The sequence below is a fragment of the Oncorhynchus mykiss genome, chromosome 14, assembly GCF_013265735.2.
Source record: "Oncorhynchus mykiss isolate Arlee chromosome 14, USDA_OmykA_1.1, whole genome shotgun sequence".
NCBI classification, from domain to species: domain Eukaryota; kingdom Metazoa; phylum Chordata; class Actinopteri; order Salmoniformes; family Salmonidae; genus Oncorhynchus; species Oncorhynchus mykiss.
Window position 1 is genome coordinate 37,190,277 of NC_048578.1, and position 21,963 is coordinate 37,212,239.

Here is a 21,963-nt window from a genome sequence, read left to right on the forward strand (position 1 = left end):
AGGGGATGAGCAGAGAGGGGCAGAGCAGAGTGGGGCAGAGGAGAGCAGAGTGGGGCAGAGCAGAGTGGAGCGGAGCAGAGTGGGGCAGAGCAGAGAGGAGCAGAGAAGAGTGGGGCAGAACAGAGCAGAGCAGAGCAGAGTGGGGCGGAGCAGAGCAGAGTGGGTCGGAGCAGAGCAGAGCAGAGAGGGGCGGGGCAGAGCAGAGTGGGACGAAGCAGATCAGAGAGGGGCGGAGCAGAACAGAGTGGGCGGAGCTCTATGGGATGGAGACTGATAGTGCAACAGTATGGTGGGTCACTAAGATCAAGGTAAAGATAGAGGCTTGGAAACAATAGCAGGAGGAGATAGCAAGATGGAAACTAGGGAACAATAGAAAGAGGAGGTCAATGGATGGATCCTTGGGACCAATAGAATGAGGAGGTAGCTAGATAAAGGCTTGGGACCAATAGGAGGTGGAGGTAGCTAGATAAAGGCTTGGGACCAATAGAAAGAGGAGGTAGCTAGATCAAGGCTTAGGAACAATAGAAAGGGGAGGTAGCTAGATGGAGGCTTGGGACCAATAGGAGGAGGAGGTAGCTAGATGGAGGCTTGGGACCAATAGCAGGAGGAGGTAGCTAGATGGAGGCTTAGGGCCAGTAGAAAGAGGAGGTAGCTAGATGGAGGCTTGGGACCAATAGGAGGTGGAGGTAGCTAGATGGAGGCTTGGGACCAATAGGAGGAGGGGGTAGCTAGATGGAGGCTTGGGACCAATAGGAAGAGGGTGTAGCTAGATGGAGGCTTGGGACCAATAGCAGGAGGAGGTAGCTAGATGGAGGCTTAGGACCAATAGAAAGAGGAGGTAGCTAGATGTAGGCTTGTGACCAATTGGAAGAGGGTGTAGCTACTTGGAGGCTCGGGATGAATAGCAGGAGGAAGTAGCTAGATGGAGGCTTGGGATCAATAGAAAGAGGGTGTAGCTAGATGGAGGCTTGGGATCAATAGAAAGAGTAGGTAGCTAGATAGAGGCAATATCAAGAGGTAGCTAGATGGAGGCAAGGTGGACCTAAATAGAGGCTTGGGACTAATAGAAAGGGACGGAAGCTAGATGGAGACTTGGGACCAGTAGAAAGAGGAGGTAGCTAGATGGGGGTAGCTAGATGGATGCTTGGACCAATAGAAAGAGGAGGTAGCTAGATGGGAACTTGGGACCAATTTGGCAATGGGGTAGAAAGATGGAGGCTTGGGACCAATAGGATGAGGGGGTAGCTAGATGGAGGCTTGGGACCAAAACTATTTGGAGGTAGCTAGATGGAGGCTTGGGACCAATAGAAAGTGGAGGTAGCTAGATGGAGCCTTGGGACCATTGGAAAGAGGAGGTCGCTATATTGAGGCTTGGGACCAATAGAAAGAGGAGGTATCTAGATTGAGTCTTGGGACCAATAGGAGGAGGGGGTAGCTAGATGTAGGCTTTGGACAAATAGCAGGAGGGAGTAGCTAGATGGATGCTTGGGACCAAAAGCAGGAGGAAGTAGCTAGATGGAGGATTGGGATCAATAGAAGGAGGATGGATTTAGATGGAAGCTTTGAACCAATGAGAGGAGGAGATAGGTAGATGGAGACTTTAGACCAATAGAAAGAGGAGGTAGCTAGATGGAGGCTTGGGACCAATAGAAAGAGGAGGGAGCTAGATGAAGGCTTGGGACCAATGGAAAGAGGTGTTAGCTAGATGGAGGCTTTGGACAAATAGACAGAGGCGGTTGCTAGATGGAGGCTTGAGACCAATAGAAAGAGGTGGTAGCTAAATGGAGGATTGGGACCAATAGAAAGAGGAGGTAGCTTGATGGGGGTAGCTAGATGGAGGCTTGGGACCAATAGAAAGAGGAGGTAGCTAGATGGAGGCTTTGGACAAATAGCAGGAGGGGGTAGCTAGACAGAGGCTTAGGACTAATAGAAAACGAAGAGCAGAAAGGGGTAACTAGTTGGAGGCTTGGCACAATTAGAAATACGAGGGATTTAGATGGAGGCTTGGGACCAATAGGAGAAGGAGGTAGCTAGATGGAGGCTTGGGACCAAAACTATTTGGAGGTAGCTAGATGGAGGCTTGGGACCAATAGAAAGTGGAGGTAGCTAGATGGAGGATTGGGACCAATAGAAAGTGGAGGTAGCTAGATGGAGGCTTTGGACTAATAGAAAGAGGTGGTAGCTAAATGGAGGATTCGGACCAATAGAAAGAAGTGGTAGCTAGATTGAGTCTTGGGACCAATAGGAGGAGGGGGTAGCTAGATGGAGGCTTTGGACAAATAGCAGGAGGGGGTAGCAAGACTGAGGCTTGGGACTAATAGAAATTTGAGATTGCTAGATGGAGGCTTGGGACCAATAGAAAGAGGAGGTAGCTAGATGGAGGCTTTGGACCAATAGGAAGAGGGAGTAGCTAGATGGATGCTTGGGACCAAAAGCAGGAGGAAGTAGCTAGATGGAGGATTGGGATCAATAGAAGGAGGATGGATTTAGATGGAAGCTTTGAACCAATGAGAGGAGGGGATAGGTAGATGGAGACTTTAGACCAATAGAAAGAGGGGGTAGCTAGATGGAGGCTTGGGACCAATAGAAAGAGGAGGGAGCTAGATGAAGGCTTGGGACCATTGGAAAGAGGTGTTAGCTAGATGGAGGCTTGGAAACACTGGTAGTAGGAGGTAGCGAGATGGAGGCTTGGGACCAAAAGAAAGCAGAGGTAGCTAGATAGAGGGTTGGGACCAAAAGGGCAAGGGTGTAGCAAGATGGAGGCTTGGGACCAATATCAGGAGGTGTAACTAGTTTGAGGCTTGGGACCAATAGAAAGAAGAGGTAGCTAGATGGAGGTTTGGGACCAATAGGAAGAGGGGTAGCTAGAAATTGGAGGTTGCTAGATGGAGGCTTGGGACCAATAGAAAGAGGAGGTAGCTAGATGGAGGCAAGGTGGAGCTAGATGGAGACTTGGGACCAATAGAAAGAGGAGGTAGCTAGATGGAGGCAAGGTGGAGCTAGATGGAGGCTTTGGACAAATAGCAGGACTGGGTAGCTAGATAGAGGCTTGGGACCAATAGAAAGAGGAGGGAGCTAGAGGAAGGCTTGGGACCAATGGAAAGAGGTGTTAGCTAGATGGAGGCTTTGGACAACTAGACAGAAGCGGTAGCTAGATGGAGGCTTGAGACCAATAGAAAGAGGTGGTAGCTAAATGGAGGATTGGGACCAATAGAAAGAGGGGGTAGCTAGATGGAGCCTTGGGACAAATAGGATAATTGGGTAGCTATATTGAGGCTTGGGACCAATAGAAAGAGGAGGTCGCTAGATGGAGGCTTGGGACCAATAGGAGGAGGGGGTAGCTAGATGGAGGCTTTGGACAAATAGCAGGAGGGGGTAGCTAGACGGAGGCTTGGGACTAATAGAAATCGAAGGTTGCTCGATGGAGGATTGCGACCAGTAGAAAGAGGAGGTAGCTAGATGGAGGCAAGGTGGAGCTAGATGGAGGCTTTGGACCAATAGGAGGATGGGGTATCTAAATGGAGCCTTGGGACCAATAGGAGGAGGGGGTAGCTAGATGGAGGCTTTGGACATATAGCAGGAGGGTGTAGCAAGATGGAGGCTTGGGACCAATAGGGCCAGGGTGTAGCAAGATGGAGGCTTGGGACCAATAGAAAGAGGAGGGATTTTGATGGAGGCTTGGGACCAAAATAAATTGGAGGTAGCTAGATGGAGGTTTTGGACCTATAGAAAGTGGAGGTAGCTAAATGGAGGCTTTGGACCAGTAGGAAGTGGAGTTAGCTAGATGGAGCATTAGGACCAATAGGAAGAGGAGGTAGCTAGATGGAGGTTTGGGACCAATAGAAAAATGTGGTTGCTAGATGGAGGCAAGGTGGAGCTAGATGGATGCTTGGGACCAATAGAAAGAGGAGGTAGCTAGATGGAGGCAAGGTGGAGCTAGATGGAGGCTTGGGACCAATAGAAAGACGAGGTAGCTAGATGGAGGCAAGGTGGAGCTAGATGGAGGCTTTGGACAAATAGCAGGACTGGGTAGCTAGATAGAGGCTTGGGACCAATAGAAAGAGGAGGGAGCTAGATGAAGGCTTGGGACCAATGGAAAGAGGTTTTAGCTAGATGGAGGCTTTGGACCAATAGAATGAGGCGGTAGCTAGATGGAGGCTTGAGACCAAAAGACAGAGGCGGTAGCTAGATGGAGCCTTGGGACCATTGGAAAGAGGAGGTCGAGGTCGCTATATTGAGGCTTGGGACCAATAGAAAGAGGAGGTAGCTAGATTGAGTCTTGGGACCAATAGGAGGAGGGGGTAGCTAGATGGAGGCTTTGGACAAATAGCAGGAGGGGGTAGCTAGACTGAGGCTTGGGACTAATAGAAATCGAAGGTTGCTCGATGGAGGCTTGGAAACACTGGTAGTAGGAGGTAGCTAGATGGAGGCTTAGGACCAAAAGAAAGCAGACGTAGCTAGATGGAGGGTTGGGACCAATAGGGCAAGGGTGTACCAAGATGGAGGCTTGGGACCAATAGGGCAAGGGTGTAGCAAGATGGAGGCTTGCGAACAATATCAGGAGGTGTAACTAGTTTGAGGCTTGGGACCAATAGAAAGAGGAGGGATTTTGATGGAGGCTTGGGACCAAAAGAAATTGGAGGTAGCTAGATGGAGGATTTGCAGCAATAGAAAGTGGAGGTAGCTAAATGGAGGCTTTGGACAAATAGAAAGTGGAGTTAGCTAGATGGAGGATTAGGACCAATAGAAAGAGGAGGTAGCTAGATGGAGGTTTGGACCAATAGGAAGAGGGGGTAGCTAGAAATTGGAGGTTGCTAGATGGAGGCTTAGGACCAATAGAAAGAGGAGGTAGCTAGATGGAGGCAAGGTGGAGCTAGATGGAGGCTTGGGACCAATAGAAAGAGGAGGTAGCTAGATGGAGGCAAGGTGGAGCTAGATGGAGGCTTTGGACAAATAGCAGGACTGGGTAGCTAGATAGAGACTTGGGACCAATAGAAAGAGGAGGGAGCTAGATGAAGGCTTGGGACCAATGGAAAGAGGTGTTAGCTAGATGGAGGCTTTGGACCAATAGACAGAGGCAGTAGCTAGATGGAGAATTGGGACAAATAGAAAAAGGAGGTAACTAGATGGTGTCTTGGGACCAATAGAATGATGAGATTGCTAGATGGAGGCTTGGGACCAATAGAAAGGGGAGGTAGCTAGATTGAGGCTTGGGACCAATAGTAGGAGGGTCTAGCTAAACGAGGGCTTGGGACGAATAAGAGGAGATGGAGCTAGACGGGGCTTGGAACCAAAAGGAGGAGGGGGTAGCTTGACAGGGCTTTGAACCAAAAGGAGGAGGGGGTAGCTTGACGGGGCTTGGGACCAATAGGCGGAGGCGGTACCTAGAGAGTGTCAGGGGGCTTTGGACTTTAATTGCATTTTTGAATGGTGTAAACAGCAGTACAAAAATGTAGTTAGATAGAAGGTAGGTAGTGTGATAGAGAGAGTATTGATATAGGTTAGGGTTCATCATTAGTATTTGTTATGGTGCGGTATAGATACAGTATTTATATAGGTTAGGGTTCATCATTGGTTGTCGTTATGGTGTGGTATAGATACAGTAACTACGCCATTCTACATCATCTGTTGTTTAGGATGAGGACAGGGTACTATTGTACAGTTTAGACATTTTGGAAACAAGGTTATAACATGGGATTCATTCAAACAGTAATTTATTTATTTATTTTATTTCACCTTTATTTAGGCTAGTTGAGAACATACTCTCATTTAGAACTGCGACCTGGCCAAGAATAAATCAAAGCAGTTTGACACATACAACAACACAGTGTTACACAATGGAATTAACAAACATACAGTCAATAATACAGTAGAATAAGCCTATATACAGTGTGTGCAAATGAGGTAGGATAAAGGCAATAAATAGGCCATGGTGGCGAAGTAATTACAATATAGCAATAAAACACTGGAGTGATAAATGTACAGAAGAAAGTAGAGATACTTGGGTGCAAAAGAGAAAGATAAATAAATAAATAAATACAGTATGGGGATGAGGTAGTTGGATGGGCTATTTACAGAGGCGCTATGTAACGTTGCAGTGCTCTGTGAGCTGCTCTGACAGCTGGTGCTTAATGCTAGTGAGGGAGATATGAGTCTCCAGCTTCAGTGATATTTTGCAGTGCGTTCCAGTCATTGGCAGCAGTGAACAGGAAGGAAAGGCGGCCAAAGGATGAATTGGCTTTGGGGGTGACCAGTGAGATATACCTGCTGGAGCGCGTGCTACGGGTGGGTGCTGCTATGGTGACCAGAGCTGAGATAAGGCGGAGCTTTACCTAGCAAAGACTTGTAGATGACCTGGAGCCAGTCAGTTTGGCGACGAGTATGAAGTGAGGGCCAGCCAACGAGAACGTACAGGTCCCAGTGGTGGGTAGTATATGGGGCTTTGGTGACAAAACTAATGGCACTGTGATAGACTGCATCCAATTTGTTGAGTAGGGTATTGGAGGCTATTTTGTAAATGACATCGCCGAAGTCAAGGATCGGTAGGATGGTCAGTTTTACGAGGGTATGTTTGGCAGCATGAGTGAAGGAAGCTTTGTTGCAAAATAGAACGCCGATTCTAGATTTAATTTTGGATTGGATATGCTTAATGTGAGTCTGGAAGGAGAGTTTACAGTCTAACCAAACACCTAGGTATTTGAAGTTGTCCACATATTCTAAGTCAGAACCGTCCAAAGTAGTGATGCCAGACGGGCAGGCAGGTGCGGGCAGCGATCGGTTGAAGAGCATGCATTTAGTTTTACTTGCATTTGAGAGCAGTTGGAGGCCACGGAAGGAGAGTTGTACGGCATTGAAGCTCGTCTGGAGGTTAGTTAACACAGTGTCCAAAGAAGTATACAGAATGGTGTCGTCTGCGTAGAGGTGGATCAGAGAATCACCAGCAGCGAGAGCGACATCATTGATATATACAGAGAAAAGTTGGCCCGAGAATTGAACCCTGTGGCACCCCCAGAGTTTGTAAAGTAAAATACATGTGCATTATAGATGCCTAATACAATAGTATTGTCCTGGAATTAGTTTGTAGTTTTTCATGTTTTATCTTTTACTGCTTTATATACATATATACTTTTTTTTTCAGGATTATTGCTCACATCAGAAATAAAACATTTTGGTGTAGTTTCATCATACGTCTTTAAAATATTTTATTTGATGAAGTGGAAGGGAATTTTTTTGGGGGGGGGAATTTTGTACTTCTCGAGCGATTTTTTTTTTATTGTGACTTCATTGTTTCAATCCTTTCAAATACCTTGTAGCATAGTTATTACACATGCATTGTCTATCATTTAACATTTTAGTCATTTAACAGAAACTCTTAGCTAGAACATTTTTACAGTAGTGAGTGCATACTTTTTTTTATACTTTTGAATAATTTTTAATATTTTTGTATATTTTTTTCTGTACTTTTTCCCGTGTGGGAATCAAACCCACAACCTTGACATTACAAGCACCATGCGCACAACCTTGACATTACAAGCACCATGCGCACAACCTTGACATTACAAGCACCATGCGCACAACCTTGACATTACAACCACCATGCGCACAACCTTGACATTACAAGCACCATGCTCACAACCTTGACATTACAAGCACCATGCGCACAACCTTGACATTACAAGCACCATGCTCACAACCTTGACATTAAAAGCACCATGCGCACAACCTTGACATTACAAGCACCATGCTCACAACCTTGACATTACAAGCACCATGCGCACAACCTTGACATTACAAGCACCATGCTCACAACCTTGACATTACAAGCACCATGCTCACAACCTTGACATTACAAGCACCATGCGCACAACCTTGACATTACAAGCACCATGCTCACAACCTTGACATTACAAGCACCATGCTCACAACCTTGACATTACAAGCACCATGCTCACAACCTTGACATTACAAGCACCATGCTCACAACCTTGACATTACAAGCACCATGCTCACAACCTTGACATTACAAGCACCATGCTCACAACCTTGACATTAAAAGCACCATGCGCACAACCTTGACATTACAAGCACCATGCTCACAACCTTGACATTACAAGCACCATGCGCACAATCTTGCCATTGCAAGCACCATGCTCACAACCTTGACATTACAAGCACCATGCTCACAACCTTGCCATTACAAGTACCATGCTCACAACCTTGCCATTACAAGCACCATGCTCACAACCTTGCCATTACAAGCACCATGCTCACAACCTTGCCATTACAAGCACCATGCTCACAACCTTGCCATTACAAGCACCATGCTCTACCCCACAGGACCACCATCCACTGCTGCTTTTAAGTACGTAGACATTTGAAGAGACCCCACACAGAGCAGATATTCATTTTCCCCACCCACTTTTTTTTATTTAGAACCCATTTAAAAGCAACACTGCCCATGGGACATTATACGTAAGCCTACTTGCGTAGCCAGTACAGCGTACTAAGGAACATATAATTCACTTGGGTTTGTAATGCTCCCTGTCAAGTTGTCAGAATGGCTTTACACACATACTGGTTATGCCCTGCCTTGAAATATCCCCTTAAATATGCACAAACATTTAACCAATGTTTTACAATTCTGATGTATTCTTTTGTGTTTGGGGGGGGGGGGGGGGATATTAATGGTGTATTTCAAATATTCCATGTCACTGATGTTGTTCGTCAGTGAGAAATATTTCTCCTTTAAGCTAATCTGAATTTGAATGGATTGATGACTAAGTCGACGTTCTCCTCCGTCCTTGTATGTGTCGTATCAACCGTTCCATCAGTATATTCCATTTTGTGTATTTCAGGGCTTGCTAATCTGAAAAAGGCTTTGCGAGTTGAATCAAATCATTATTTGTTTCTTATGGGGTAATTATTAGTCAGGCATTGCGAGTTTAATCACTTTCTGTTTCTTATGATGGAGTAATTATTGGTCATAATATTTGGTCAGATTCTGTCAAACACATGCTTTTGGTCTAAAGTGGGACAGCGTTGTTCAAACTGAAAGACCAGCGCCACCTTAGAGATGTCAATGACGATGGTATATCTATTATCTCCGCTGTAATCTCCTGTCACCTGGAGCGTTTTTGAAAAGTAGGGCCTCCCTGTTGGCATTAGATGTGACAGCTAAGTGTGCTTATTCAAAGCCTACGCGTGAAGTAATGCAGGGGTCTGGTGAGAATCTAGAGCTCAAAAGGCTAATTAAATGCATTAAAGGGTTAATCACTCATAATACAATATGATTAAAATCTCTGTAATTAGTTTTCGGGAGAGGATAATAGATAAAAGAGGAAAGAAGTCAACGTCCTTTAGGATTGTTAAGATTATATCAGGTATACCTAAATATCATTGGCTGTCACCAAGGTCTTTAACATTATTGGACCTCTGACAGCCAATGACTGACAATACTGGCTACAACTTCCTAGTTTTTTGACTTGTCTGTAAACTCTCGCTCCAATAGATTCCTCTTTTAACATTGATGCAGTTCAGATACATTCTCTGATGCTCCCCAGAATATTAACATTCATGTTTTACTTCATCTCGTAAAATGAAAATGTTTTTGTCGAGTGTGGAATTCACAATCCGTTCAAGTCAGCCTGGCCTTAACAAAAGCAGCATATGGCAAGTGGACACCGCTCAATCTCCCTGAGCATAAACCTGTAATACAAAAAGTCCAAAATACAGGATAAAGCAGATTGTGATGTTTTTATTTGTTCATGAAAGTGAAAGACAGTGATTTAGTTCCTTTTTGCGTGCCTCTTCCATTGACCTCTTACCTAAAGCAGCTAGAGGATAAAGGATATGACAGAAAACGATCATTGAATCCTAATAGGAGACACGGGAGATTTGCAGATGAAGGTCAGACGGATGTAGGCGCTAAAGAGGGAAGCTTGTCAAAAAAAGACTTCAGAGACTACATATTTATGGCACCATATGGTATCTTAATATCCTAAGAGCTTTGTTTGGTAGGATCCAATGCTGCTCAGTGCACCATAGCCTCTTTTCCTCTCTCCCTAGCTTCCCTTCTCTCTTTTATTCCCTCCCTCATATCTTCCTTCCTTTTCTTTTATCTCTGTCTATCTCCCTGTTCCCAGCCGGTAGTTTTAGAGGTCAATCCCCCTCCCGGTGACGTGAGGGAAACCTCTGTCTCCATCTGTGCTTTAGTTGTGGCAGATCAAGTGAGCAACCTCCCTGGCTGGCTGAGTGATCTCAGACACGGGTATGAATATGCAACAGCAAAAAGGCCAATATGCTCTTTTGTTTGTCCTATATTCCATAGTGCCATAGTGCATACCAGGTCAGTTGTTGATGTCAGACCAAACCCTCCTGTGATCTGTGTATTTTTCCTAGCTAGCAGAGCCATAGTGCATACCAGGTCAGTTGTTGATGTCAGACCAAACCCTCCTGTGATCTGTGTATTTTCCTAGCTAGCAGGCCCTATTAACATACTCATACTTAACATACTGTTCACAGACATCACCATTTAACTTATGATCTCAGAACATGAACATGTGAAAGGATTGCGGACGTGATTATGTTGTTGTGATAAATTTACAATATATTCCTAAAACAATCACTCTAGCTAAATGTTATAGTTACCTTTACAGAAAATCACATGATTTCACATATAGAAAAATCACATGATTTCACATATAGAAAAATCACATGAAATTTCACGTGCAACAGTTTTTCTTTCGCGCAAAAAATTCAGTGCGTCTTTAATCAATATGCCTAACGTAAGCAGCAGTGCAAGATCAGATTCAACGTGATCATCCAGATATCGGCAGATGTGTCTTTTTTTTGTAGTTTTGGGGCAGACCAAATGAATTTCAGACGTGTACCTATCAGAGGACCTTACTGTAGGGTGCCAGAGTAAGGTTTAAAGTACGAGACAAATGCTGTTTTCAGGGTTAAAACGAAGTGTTGCAGTAGGGTGGTGGATGTCATTTCACATTTGGAGCTAAATCAGTTGAAGAGAATTGCATGCTCTGATAATCACAGTAAAATGCACAAGCTTATGCTCTCATGTAGTATTCTTCAAGGACTTCATCTGGCGAGGAAATTATACCTGATTGTCAGGTGTGTCTTGAAGAATGCTTTTTTTGTATTTTTTAAATTGAATACAAATGATCTAGAGATTTGTATTCACTGTTCCGAGTGTAATAGAGTTTAACAGCTACTACAGATTAGATTTCTAAGAGCTGGATTATATTGTAACTTCAATCTCCCTATATCTGTCTGTCTCTCTATATTACAGGAGACGGCACTGAAACCACCACTCTATGACACACTCTGTGGCTCAGGTACAAGTCGCTGCCACAGGATAAAAATCAATCTCTAGCTGCCAGTACCTAGAGAGAGAAAGAGAGAGGGAGAGAGAGAGAGAGGGAGGAAGGCACAGACGAAGAGGTGAATCTCATACTATACAGTCTCTACAGCCTCAAAACACCAACCATCAAAAGGAATATGTTAATTTGTTTTATTTATTTTTTTGTGGGCGAAAAAAAAAAAAAGTATTTACTTGAATAATTTTCACCGAAATGAAGACACGTTGTTGCCTGCCTGAAACTTGACAAAGCTCTACTTGTTAATCCTGTAGGAGGTTTGAAATACTTCACAGAAACCCTATAGCACCACTTATCTCGTATCTATCTCCTAGATGATGACACACGGTATGACCCACCGCCCTGTAAATACAATGGACAGTTATTCTGTACTGTATTCTGTAAAGTATGTTTATATGTATGTATATTTATCACAGAGTTGACTTTGTTTATATTTATTGATTCTGTTCGAGTAAAGTTTGACCTACACTCTTAGAAATAAGGGTTCCGTATGGGTTTCTAAAGTTGTTCCCATAGGCAGAACCTTTCTTGGTTCCAGGTAGAACCCCTCTGGAATCCAAGTAGAACCCTCTGTGGAAAGGGTCCTTACATGAAACTCATGAGGGTTCTACCTGGAACCAAAAAGGGTTCTACCTGGAACCAAAAAGGGTTCTACCTGGAACCAAAAAGGGTTCTACCTGGAACCAAAAAAGGGTTCTACCTGGAACCAAAAAAGGGTTCTACCTGGAACCAAGAAGGGTTCTTCAAAGGGTTCTCCTGTGGGGACAGCTGAAGTACCCTTTAATGTACTAGATAACACCTTTTTTTCTAAGAGTGTGCCAGGAGGCTATTTTATTTCACTTGCTTTTGAATCCATTGGATTTGCAATTTTTTTTTTTTTTTGGGGGGGGGGGGGGGGGGGGGGGGGGGGGGCTCATGGATATAGTGACTTGTAATGTATGATGCTGCAATCTTGGCCTAATGCAAATGGCCCTTAATGCAAATTAGCCTACTGCTGATGGGCCTACAGCAAATGGGCCTACTATGTGACTGTTCTTGTACCTTTATGTCAATGATCACCTCGTATCATCCCATACACTTACAGTGCCACAGTTAGTGTTAGCAGTGAAGAGCGTGGCTAGTGTTAATGTATGTTGCCCACTGGACTGGAACGCCACAGCTAACTGTTAGTACTGACGAGTGTGGCTAGTGCATGGCCCACTGGACTGGAACACCACAGTGTCTACTGATTTTCACCGTGGGACAGTAGGGAATTGTTCCTCATAATAGAGTTTACTACTCTGAAAGGGACTGAAAGGCTAGGTTCATAGCAGAGCACCATGGTTTAACCTGTACTAGAGTCAGTTAGACAGCTTCATAGCAGAGCACCATGGTTTAACCTGTACTAGAGTCAGTTAGACAGCTTATCAGTAGAGCACCATGGTTTAACCTGTACTAGAGTCAGTTAGACAGCTTATCAGTAGAGCACCATGGTTTAACCTGTACTAGAGTCAGTTAGACAGCTTATCAGTAGAGCACCATGGTTTAACCTGTACTAGAGTCAGTTAGACAGCTTATCAGTAGAGCACCATGGTTTAACCTTAGTATACTAGAGTCAGTTAGACAGCTTCATAGCAGAGCACCATGGTTTAACCTGTACTAGAGTCAGTTAGACAGCTTATCAGTAGAGCACCATGGTTTAACCTGTACTAGAGTCAGATAGACAGCTTATCAGTAGAGCACCATGGTTTAACCTGTACTAGAGTCAGATAGACAGCTTCATAGCAGAGCACCATGTTTTTTTTGTATCTTTATATAAACAGGAAAGTCAGTTTTAAGAACAAATTCTTATTTCCAATGACAGCCTAGGAACAGTGGGTTAACTGCCTTGTTCAGGGGCAGAACAACAGATTGTCAGCTCGGGGATTCGATCGTCCAAGCCTATCGGTTACTAGTCCAACGCACTAACCACTAGGCTACCTGCCGCCCCGTCAGTTAGAGTCAGACAGACAGCTCCACAGTAGAGCACCATGGTTTAACCGTAGTGTATCGGAGTCAGTGAGACAGCTCCACAGTAGAGCACCATGGTTTAACCTTAATGTATCGGAGTCAGTGAGACAGCTCCACAGTAGAGCACCATGGTTTAACCTTAGTGTATCGGAGTCAGCGAGACAGCTCCACAGTAGAGCACCATGGTTTAACCTAGTGTATCGGAGTCAGCGAGACAGCTCCACAGTAGAGCACCATGGTTTAACCTTAGTGTATCGGAGTCAGCGAGACAGCTCCACAGTAGAGCACCATGGTTTAACCTTAGTGTATCGGAGTCAGTGAGACAGCTCCACAGTAGAGCACCATGGTTTAACCTTAGTGTATCGGAGTCAGCGAGACAGCTCCACAGTAGAGCACCATGGTTTAACCTTAGTGTATCGGAGTCAGCGAGACAGCTCCACAGTAGAGCACCATGGTTTAACCGTAGTGTATCGGAGTCAGCGAGACAGCTCCACAGTAGAGCACCATGGTTTAACCTTAGTGTATCGGAGTCAGCGAGACAGCTCCACAGTAGAGCACCATGGTTTAACCTTAGTGTATCGGAGTCAGCGAGACAGCTCCACAGTAGAGCACCATGGTTTAACCTTAGTGTATCGGAGTCAGCGAGACAGCTCCACAAGTCACAGCCGATCTAACCTGTGAGATATAGTGTTACAAATTTAAAATGAATATTCCAAATGGTAAAACTCAGGCAGTTCGTTGATACCACTTGGTTGGTCTGAAGCAAAAAATAATAATGCAATTATTTTTTTTTGTTTCTTGTGCACTAATTTATATTGAAGCATTATTTATTCTATTGAAATTAGGAGGGATAAACATTGAACACCTACACGGGTAGATGTAGGTCAAGCAGCGTTCAGCAGGCTTCGATTTATTAGCAGCAATAAGGTGACTTTAGGAAGAGAGAAGAATCTTTTTGGTTTCTGGTTTGGTATCCACACAAATATATGCCTCTATTGCATTGTGTAAACACTTGGAGTCATGTCCTGATCTTAATTACTATCTTCAATACTACACTAATAAACAGCTTGGTGGGTTAGCACTGTTGTTAATAGTCATGATGTTTAATGGTTGTCTTATGAAAGAGACTGCTTTGGTAGACGAGGCTGTGTGTACAGTATGTGTGGCACATATACGATACCTTCCTAAGGATTCAAATCGTTTCTGGAGAAGGTATCAGATGTAATTATGGTATCAAAATGTAACACTACTGAGTAGAAACACAGTGTGAACTATACAGAGCATCTTAGCACTGCAATCATCATTAGATGTACCCGATCTATGGGAGAAAAGAGAAAAAACATACATGAATACATGAGACAAGACAGCTTCTGTTGTACGGGAGACAGATGACGATGAAATACCAACCTCACTTTTATTCAATGTGAAGTACAATATGCTCCTTACATACTCTTTGTAATTAACTTTGATTTGCCAATTATGTGAAGAAAAACTGTATATAAATGTTTTGTTTATGTATGTGTGAGCTTCTGGAATTTATTAAAGTCATTTTGCATTGTATTGCACATTTCCCATGACTCTTCTTATTAATCAGGACATTGGACCTTCTCATTGCATTATATTAAACTGCCTGTCCTTCATTCATTATATTATACTGTCTGTCCTTCATTATATTATACTGTCTGTCTGTCCTTCCTTCATTATATTATACTGTCTGTCTGTCCTTCCTTCATTATATTATACTGTCTGTCTGTCCTTCCTTCATTATATTATACTGTCTGTCTGTCCTTCCTTCATTATATTATACTGTCTGTCCTTCATTATATTATACTGTCTGTCCTTCATTATATTATACTGTCTGTCTGTCCTTCCTTCATTATATTATACTGTCTGTCTGTCCTTCCTTCATTATATTATACTGTCTGTCCTTCATTATATTATACTGTCTGTCCTTCATTATATTATACTGTCTGTCCTTCCCTCATTATATTATACTGTCTGTCCTTCATTATATTATACTGTCTGTCCTTCATTATATTATACTGTCTGTCCTTCATTATATTAGACTGTCTGTCCTTCATTCATTATATTATACTGTCTGTTCTTCATTATATTATACTGTCCTTCCTTCATTATATTATACTGTCTGTCCTTCCCTCATTATATTATACTGTCTGTCCTTCATTATATTATACTGTCTGTCCCTCATTATATTATACTGTCTGTCTGTCCTTCCTTCATTATATTATACTGTCTGTCTGTCCTTCCTTCATTATATTATAATGTCTGTCCTTCATTATATTATACTGTCTGTCCCTCATTATATTATACTGTCTGTCCCTCATTATATTATACTGTCTGTCCTTCATTATATTATACTGTCTGTCCTTCATTATATTATACTGTCTGTCCTTCCTTCATTATATTATACTGTCTGTCTGTCCTTCCTTCATTATATTATACTGTCTGTCCTTCATTATATTATACTGTCTGTCTGTCCTTCCTTCATTATATTATACTGTCTGTCTGTCCTTCCTTCATTATATTATACTGTCTGTATGTCTGTCTGTCTGTATGTCTGTCTGTATATCCTTCATTATATTATACTGTCTGTCTCTCCTTCCTTCATTATATTATACTGTCTGTCCTTCATTATATTATACTGTCTGTCTGTCCTTCCTTCATTATATTATACTGTCTGTCCTTCCCTCATTATATTATACTGTCTGTCTCTCCTTCCTTCATTATATTATACTGTCTGTCCTTCATTATATAATACTGTCTGTCTGTCCTTCATTCATTATATTATACTGTCTGTCCTTCATTCATTATATTATACTGTCTGTCTGTCCTTCATTCATTATATTATACTGTCTGTCTGTCCTTCATTCATTATATTATACTGTCTGTCCTTCATTCATTATATTATACTGTCTCTCCTTCTTTCATTATATTATACTGTCTGTCTGTCCTTAATTATATTATACTGTCTGTCTGTCCTTCCTTCATTATATTATACTGTCTGTCTGTCTGTCTGTCTGTCTGTCTGTCTGTCTGTCTGTCTGTCTGTCTGTCTGTCTGTCTGTCTGTCCTTCTTTCCTTCTTTCCTTCATTATATTATACTGTCTGCCCTTCCTTCATTATATTATACTGTCTGTCCTTTTTCCTTAATTCTCTCTACTTATAACAGAATCCCATTAAGAATAAAAATAACCTTGAGATCATCTATATGATGATTAGTACATTTTCTGTTTTGTTATTCTACATTGTACTGTCTAGGTCAACGACGGCCAATGCCCTTCACAACTTCTCTGTTGCTGGAATGGTTAGTTGGACACACAATAATAATTGTATGTCCAATTATTCTTGCAACAACATAACTCGACTAGCGGGAAGAAATGATTAAACAGTTTGGATATCCATCTCTCATTCGGGAACAGTTTTAATCAGAAGTTATGATGGAAAATATGCAAACAGGACTTTTGTGAAAACAAGGAAAACAACGCTGTCAGTTATACTTTAAGGTATTGAGAGAAGAAAATAAAGTAAAACATAAAACAGTAAACCATTTCCCCTTTTAGACTTTCATATTAAAGTTTGTACAGACTTGAATTAGGTTGGGTAATAGGGAAAAGTAATGGAAAAGGAAAGAATACATCTAAATGTAACAACAGGAATGCAACGTCAACAGTCAGACATCCTCATTATCATTAGCAGTACGCTCTAAATTAAAGACAGGAAGTAAAAATAAAAAAAAAAAATGTGAGGAAACCCGTATGAGTTAGATTCATTTTTTTTAATGAATGTCTTTTACGATAGACATATGAAAGATGAAGTTTTATGGCTGGATTCTCTATTAATTTTGCGCGTCACTGTACGTAAAGCAACAGAAAGGGAAGAGCTTTTACAGACTGTTTTGATTGCAGACTTTCATCCAGTTGATGAAAAATAAATATACAAATTCGGGTTCTAGAGTCTTTTCTAAGAAGTTGTTTGTGATTCCAGTCAGATGCCCTTTTGAGAACATTCTCAGTGATTTTTTTTTTTATCATCTTGTAAAAATGACTTTAAGGTTGTCTACTGGTTGTATTACAGCCTGTCACTGAGGTATTGATTCACGATTCCTGAGCACCTGGCCTCGTGTAAGATTTCATCTAACAGCCCAGGAAGCTGGACATATATTGTAAGTTGGATTACACATAATGCACTGACTTGTCCACACACACACACACACACACACACACACACACACACACACACACACACGCGGTAATTCTACTAGGATATAGCTAAGCCCTTCTTGGACTTGAACAAATACTCTATATGTTTCTACAATGTTAATTGTAAATAAAAATGTGATACAGTGAGTGTATGTTCTCTTGTACAATCTGATATTACTCCTATTGCTTAGAATAGATCTGCCAAAAAATACACTCTAATTGATCATATAATGTTGTGTTTGTCATAATCGAGGGGCCAGTGAAAAATGACATGATTAGTCCAAACAACCTTCAAAAACGCTAAAATCTTCAATCAGACTACCTTGGTCAATCGGCCCCTCTTATATGTGTAACGCTATACTGCCATATTCCTGCATAAATCAGTACTACATTAGTGAGATGCAGCTATCAATACAGAAAACCAATATTTCTTCACATTAGCATTGATTTACAAGCTTCCATGAGATCATGTTGTCTGTCATGTTCCATTTGCCTAGGGATAGTTTGCTGACCAGCCAGGGCTCAGTTTCAAGTTTTCCTCGATTTTAAAGGGTTTTCAACTCAATTACAATTGTAAATAAATTTCTCAGCTTTTCATCAACACGGAGTCAGTTGGATGTAGTGCATGTGCAGTTGAAGTCTGAAGTTTACAATCACCTCAGCCAAATACATTTAAACTCAGTTCTTCACAATTCCTGACATTTAATCCTAGTTAAAATCCCCTGTCTTAGGTCAGTTACTTTATTTTAAGAATGTCAAATGTCAACAAATTTTCTGTAGGATTGAGGTCAGGGCTTTGTGATGGCCACTCCAATACCTTGACTTTGTTGTCCTAAGCCATTTTGCCACAACTTTGGAAGTATTCTTGGGGTCATCTTGGGGTCATTGTCCAAACTATAGTTTGTTACCAAGAAATTTGTGGAGTGGTTGAAAAACGAGTTTTAATGACTCCAACCTAAGTGTATGTAAACTTCCGGCTTCAAATGTAAATCTCTTTCAGTTTCTTAGTTCTACTCATAAAGCTTTCATTGTTCTATGTGTCAGGAGCATAGAGGAAATTAGCAGAGTGGCAACTGTGATCTGGAGAATGCTGTTGTTGCATCACTGCTGATGGTCGGTACTGGGCTACGCATGGGGCTGTCTAATGGAGCAGAAAACTAGAGCAAGCCCTCTCTCTCTCTCTCTCCCTGTATCTTTCTTTCTTTCTCTGTCTCTCTCTTTCCCTCGCTCTCTCCCTCTTTCTTTCCCCTTCACTGTCTCTCTCTCCCTCTTTCTTTCTCTCTCGCTGGCTCTCTCTCCCTCTTTCTTTCTCTCTCGCTGTCCTCTCTCTCCCTTTTTCTTTCTCTCTCACTGTTTCTCTTTCTTTCTCTCTCGCTGTCTCTCTCTCTGTCTCTCTGTCTAACTCTTTCTCTTTTACTCCCTTTCTCTCTTTCACTACCTCTCTCTCTCTCTCTCACCCCCTGTCTCTCTCTCCCTCCCTGTCTCTCTCTCCCTAACTCTCTCCCTCTTTCTTTCTCTCTCACTGTCTCTCTCTCCCTCTTTCTTTCTCTCTCGCTGTCTCTCTCTCTCTCTCTCTCTCCCTCTGTCTCTCCCTCTTTCCTTCTCTCTCGCTGTCTCTCTGCTCTGTCTCTCTCTCTCTAGCTCTCTTTCGCTCCCCCCTCTCTCCCTCTTTCTCTGTCTCTCTCTCTCTCTCTCCCTCTTTCTTTCTCTCTCTCTCGCTGTCTCTCTGTCTCGCTCTCTAGCTCTCTTTCGCTCCCTCTCTCTGTCTCACTCTCTCTCTCTCTCTCTCTCTCTCTCCCTCTCTCCCTCTTTCTCTGTCTCTCTCTCTCTCTCTCCCTCTTTCTTTCTCTCTCTCTCGCTGTCTCTCTGTCTCGCTCTCTAGCTCTCTTTCGCTCCCTCTCTCTGTCTCACTCTCTCTCTCTGTCTCTCTCTCTCTCACTTTCTCTCTCCCTCTCTTTCTCTCTCTCTCCCTCTTTCTTTCTCTCTCGCTGTCTCTCTCTCTCCCTCTTTCTTTCTCTCTCGCTGTCTCTCTCTCGCTGGCTCTCTCTGTCTCTCTCTCTAGCTCTCTTTCGCTCCCTCTCTCTCCGTCTCTCTCTCTCTCTCCCTCTCTCTCTCTCTCTTTCTCTCTCGCTGTCTCTCTCTCGCTGTCTCTCTCTGTCTCTCTCTCTAGCTCTCTTTAGCTCCCTCTCTCCGTCTCTCTCTCTCTCTCCCAATCTCTCTCTCTCTCTTTCTCTCTCTGTCTGTGTCTCTAGCTCTCTTTTTCTCTCTCCTTCTACTCGCAATCTCTCCCCTTCCTTTCTGTCTGTGTTTCTCCCTCCTCAAGGCACTCCACACAATTGCTGCCAAATCTCTGCCAAACTGAATAATTCAATCATCCCCATTGCTGCAGCCTTCTTACCTTTGTGTGTGTACAACAATCAAATCAGTGGCGAAGACAGAGAGGAGTGTGTTTCCTCTCTCTCCCTCTCTAAGATGTGGAGTGGCTCTACAGTCGAGATTGTTGTTTTCATTAAAAAACAATTCTGTTGAGGAAATGAGGTGTTACCACGGCTAGGAATCCGAGCAGCACGGGTTTGTTCCATGTTTAACCATTATCTAAAGAAGAATTATAAACTGGGTGGTTCCAGCCCTGAATGCTGATTGGCTGACATATACCACGGGTATGACAAAACATTTATTTTTACTGTTCTAGTTACGTCGGTAACCAGTTTGTAATAGCAGTAAGGCCCCTCTGGGTTTGTGATATATGGCCAATATACCACGGCTAAGGGCTGTGTCCAGGCACTCTGCGATGCGTCGTGTGTAAGAACAGCCCTCAGCCATGGTATATTGGCCATATATCACACCCCCCCCCCCCCCCCCCCCCCCCCCCGTGCCTTGTTGCTTAAATATACACTATCCTGGACTCGTATAACAATGAGATGTGGTTTTATTTGGTGTAGAAACCCTCCGGTTATTCCTTTACCACTGATGTAATTATCTCGACGCCAACTACATCGTGTTGTCGGTGTACACATTTGTATCTTGTGTCATTTCGGGAATGACTTGATAACCGAACGCCGTGCACTGTAACCTCATCCGAGGTGCTGTGAGGTTTAGTCTGATTTGTCCTCGATTGCTTTATCCCTCCATGTTTTGTCGTTTCAGGTTGGTCATACGGATAAACAAGAATTACAAGATTTTCCTTTGAAAACTGGGAACCTTGTTAAATGCATTAAGCATGAGGATGAACATAATCTTTGACAGGGAACCGTATTAGACATACATGATAATAGTGAAAAGGAAAGAGGAATACAACATTTTAATTTAGAGAGCTTTTTTTTTTTGTGAGTGTGTGTGCTCTGGACAATGTTTTGTTGTTGTTGTTGTTGTTGTTGTTGTTGTTGTCTTGTGGCTGGTACTGTAGGCTACTATGTCTGAAATCAGCCGCCATCTGTGAACGCCAGTGTAGAGAGGCAGAGCAAGAGCAGCTCAGGGTTGTTTGTATTGAAATTCATGCCTCATTTTTATCCTCTTTGAAGTGGTGTACACTGGGAAATCTGTCAGCAATCTATCACGCAGACTGTGGGTTGAGTCTCTAACCAGGAAATCCTCTCCTCTGAGGCATTGTTTAATATTCCATGCTGGTTGGGTGCTCGACACCACATACTCACGTTTCATGTGCACTGAGTGCACAAAACATTAGGAACACCTGCTCTTTCCATGACATAGACTGACCAGGTGAATACAGGTGAAAGCTATGATCCCTTATTGATGTCACTAGTTAAATCCACTTCAAATCAGTGTAGAGTGGAGGAGAGGAGACAGGTTAAAGACAGATTTTTAAGCCTTGAGACAATTGAGACATGGATTGTGTACTTGTGCCATTCAGAGGGTGAATGGGCAAGACAAAATATTTAAGTGCCTTTGAATGGGGTATGGTAGTAGTACCTGCTGGTTTTCCTGTGTGTATCAAGAATGGTCCACCAACCAAAGGAAATCCAGACAAATTTACAGAACTGTGTGCCAGCATCCCTGTGGAATGTTTTCGACACCTTTTGAGTCCATGCCCCGATGAATTGAGATTGTTCTAAGGGCTAATATTAGGAAGGTGTTCCTAATGGTTTGTCCACTCAGTGTATATCTGAACTGCAATGTAGTGTCTTTGCTAAAATGCTTGGGGTCCCTCCACCATGTGTGGACAAGGCTTTTAGAGATGACTCTAATGTGTTGGAACCGAGGCTGACCTAATATAGACACGTTATAGGGTGCTGCAGATAAGACTCATTAACTCATTATTGTAAATGTTACCTTTGATTTCACCATCTGAATAAAAAACTGGCAGTTCCTTCCATAACCAGCCTTCCTGCAAGATAATTTAC

At 42.8% G+C, this 21,963-nt stretch overlaps 1 protein-coding gene across 2 annotated transcripts in view; it reads left to right on the plus strand.

The window, feature by feature from the left end:
- Positions 1–21,963, plus strand: part of LOC110489225 (protocadherin-11 X-linked) — a 280,236-nt gene that overhangs the window by 31,515 nt on the left and 226,758 nt on the right. The window contains exon 4 of one of the 2 annotated variants that reach the window (XM_021561859.2): positions 11,306–12,030. The exons of the other annotated variant lie outside the window; for it this stretch is intronic. Coding sequence (XP_021417534.1) covers positions 11,306–11,389 — 84 coding nt within the window. The 3' untranslated portion in view covers positions 11,390–12,030. Of the gene's footprint in view, positions 1–11,305; positions 12,031–21,963 lie in introns of those variants that run through there. 2 annotated transcript variants of the gene reach the window in all.